Here is a 2062-nt window from a genome sequence, read left to right on the forward strand (position 1 = left end):
TAAATTTGAAAAGAAAGCAACACCAGGGTGGTCTCGAGGGGCGGAGGCCGCGCTGCTCGCTGCTCCCCAGGCGGGCGGGCGCCCCGGCGGACCTTGCTGGAGAAGGTGCTGGATGATTTCTCCAAGCAGGTGGACAGGATCGACTGGCCTGTCGGATCCCCTGCTATGATCCACTACACAGCCCTGGATGGCTACCTTAGTACCTACCAGAGTCCCCGAGAAGCTGACCCCATGAGTAAAGTGCAGTATGAGCTAGATGAGACCAAGATCATTCTGCACAACACCATGGAGTCCCTGTTAGAACGAGGCGAGAAGATAGACGACCTGGTGTCCAAATCCGAAGTGCTGGGAATTCACTCTAAAGCCTTCTACAAAACGGCCCGGAAGCAAAACTTGTGCTGTGCAGTCATGTGACCGTAGTCCGCAGAGGCCCCCTTGATGCATCCCCGTCATTCCATCAGAACCGCGGCTTTGGGACATGCCTCGGCCACAGCAAGACTAGAGCACCGTCACCGTTCACCGGAGCTCCTGGAGGCACCGAGGCAGCGGAAGGGACCTGGGGTGGGGAATGTTCAAATTCATGTTTCTGGTCATTTTTGAAAAGATAATTTGAGGTCCTCAGAGGTATTTTGGGGCCAAAGGAAACCGTAAACACTCCATGACTCCTGTAGATGCCGAAGGGCTCTTGTCTAATCTGTACATCAACTGTGTTAACGCTTCAGTGAGGGGGTTCTCAATCCTCAGGGCGAGGGGTGACAGCACACACTGGGTTCTCCTGGGAAAGCCGCCAGGGTCATGGGGGTGGGACAAGCAGGGTCATGAGGAGACAGCCCCTGGGATTCACAAGTTCTGAGACACAGTTTGCATTTCTGCTGAGACTGACTTCCACTGACGCCTTGGAGGTGTTGGAGGGGGCAGGGCACCTGCCTGACCTGCACTTGGCCTTGAACCTGGATCCCAGGTATGTGCCTCTGGCAGCAAAACTGTTTTGGCAACCACCTGGGCCTGCGTGTCTTAGCAAGTGGCCTTCCCGTGGCCACTGTTACTGGGCATCAAGAGCAGGTGCCAGCCAACCAAGGACCCAGCACCCCACTTGTCTGAGTGTGGCAGCCCCCGTCTGTGCTCAGTCCCCCCTGCTCTTGGCCTTGAACCTGGATCCCAGGCATGTGCCTCTGGCAGCAAAACTGTTTTGGCAACCACCTGGGCCTGCGTGTCTTAGCAAGTGGCCTTCCCGTGGCCACTGTTACTGGGCATCAAGAGCAGGTGAAAAAAAAATTTTTTTTTTTAAAAAAAGAAAGCAACACCAATTGAGCTATCAAAAAATGTAGGTGCAGCCCTAGCTAGTTTGGCTCAGTGGATAGAGCATTGGCCTGTGGACTGAAAGGTTTTTGGCTTGATTTTGGTCAAGGGCATGTATCTTGTTTACAGGCTCAATGGTCAGAGCTCATGTAGGAGGCAACCAATTGATGTCTCTCTCTCACATTAATGTTTTTTTTTCTCTCTGTCTCTCCCTCTCCCTTATACTCTCTCTAAAAATGAATAAAAAAATATTCTTGGTAAGAATTAACAAAAAAAGTATGTGCATACATCTTTTTGGGAATATATATATATATTCCCAAAAGTGTGTATACATATATAGGGTGTCCCAAAATTCATGCAAGATTTGCAATTTAATTGAATTGCAAATCTTGTGTGAATTTTGGGACATCCTATATGTACATGCATACATTCTTTAAATAGATATATGTGAATATAAATATACTAGAGGTCCGGTGCGCAAAATTCGTGCATGGTGTGTGTGTGTGTGTGTGTGTGTGTGTATGTCCCTCAGCCTGACTTGCACCCTCACCAATCCGGGAGCCCTCAGGGGATGTCCCACTGATGGCTTAGGCCTGCTCCCCATTGTTCTCTGCTCTCTGTGGGGCCTGCCTGCTCCACACTGCAGTGACTGCCAAGCAGGCCATAATGGGAGCTTCCTGCAGGTGGGACTTGCCTGCTCCCTGGTCACCGGCCAACAGTCAAGCAGGCCTTGCTGGGAGCTGCCTGAGGGCTGCGCTTCCCT

General features: G+C 51.3%; 1 protein-coding gene across 1 annotated transcript in view; it reads left to right on the forward strand.

The window, feature by feature from the left end:
* The window catches only part of LOC102767508 (synaptobrevin homolog YKT6), a 2457-nt gene extending 1800 nt beyond the window's left edge, over nucleotides 1-657 (forward strand). Inside the window, exon 2 of the mRNA XM_015566152.1 lies at nucleotides 14-657. Coding sequence (XP_015421638.1) covers nucleotides 14-414 — 401 coding nt within the window. The 3' untranslated portion in view covers nucleotides 415-657. The remainder of the gene's footprint in view (nucleotides 1-13) is intronic.
* Nucleotides 658-2062: the final 1405 nt, after the last annotated feature.

Source organism: Myotis davidii, unplaced genomic scaffold (assembly GCF_000327345.1).
Source record: "Myotis davidii unplaced genomic scaffold, ASM32734v1 scaffold1382, whole genome shotgun sequence".
NCBI lineage: Eukaryota > Metazoa > Chordata > Mammalia > Chiroptera > Vespertilionidae > Myotis > Myotis davidii.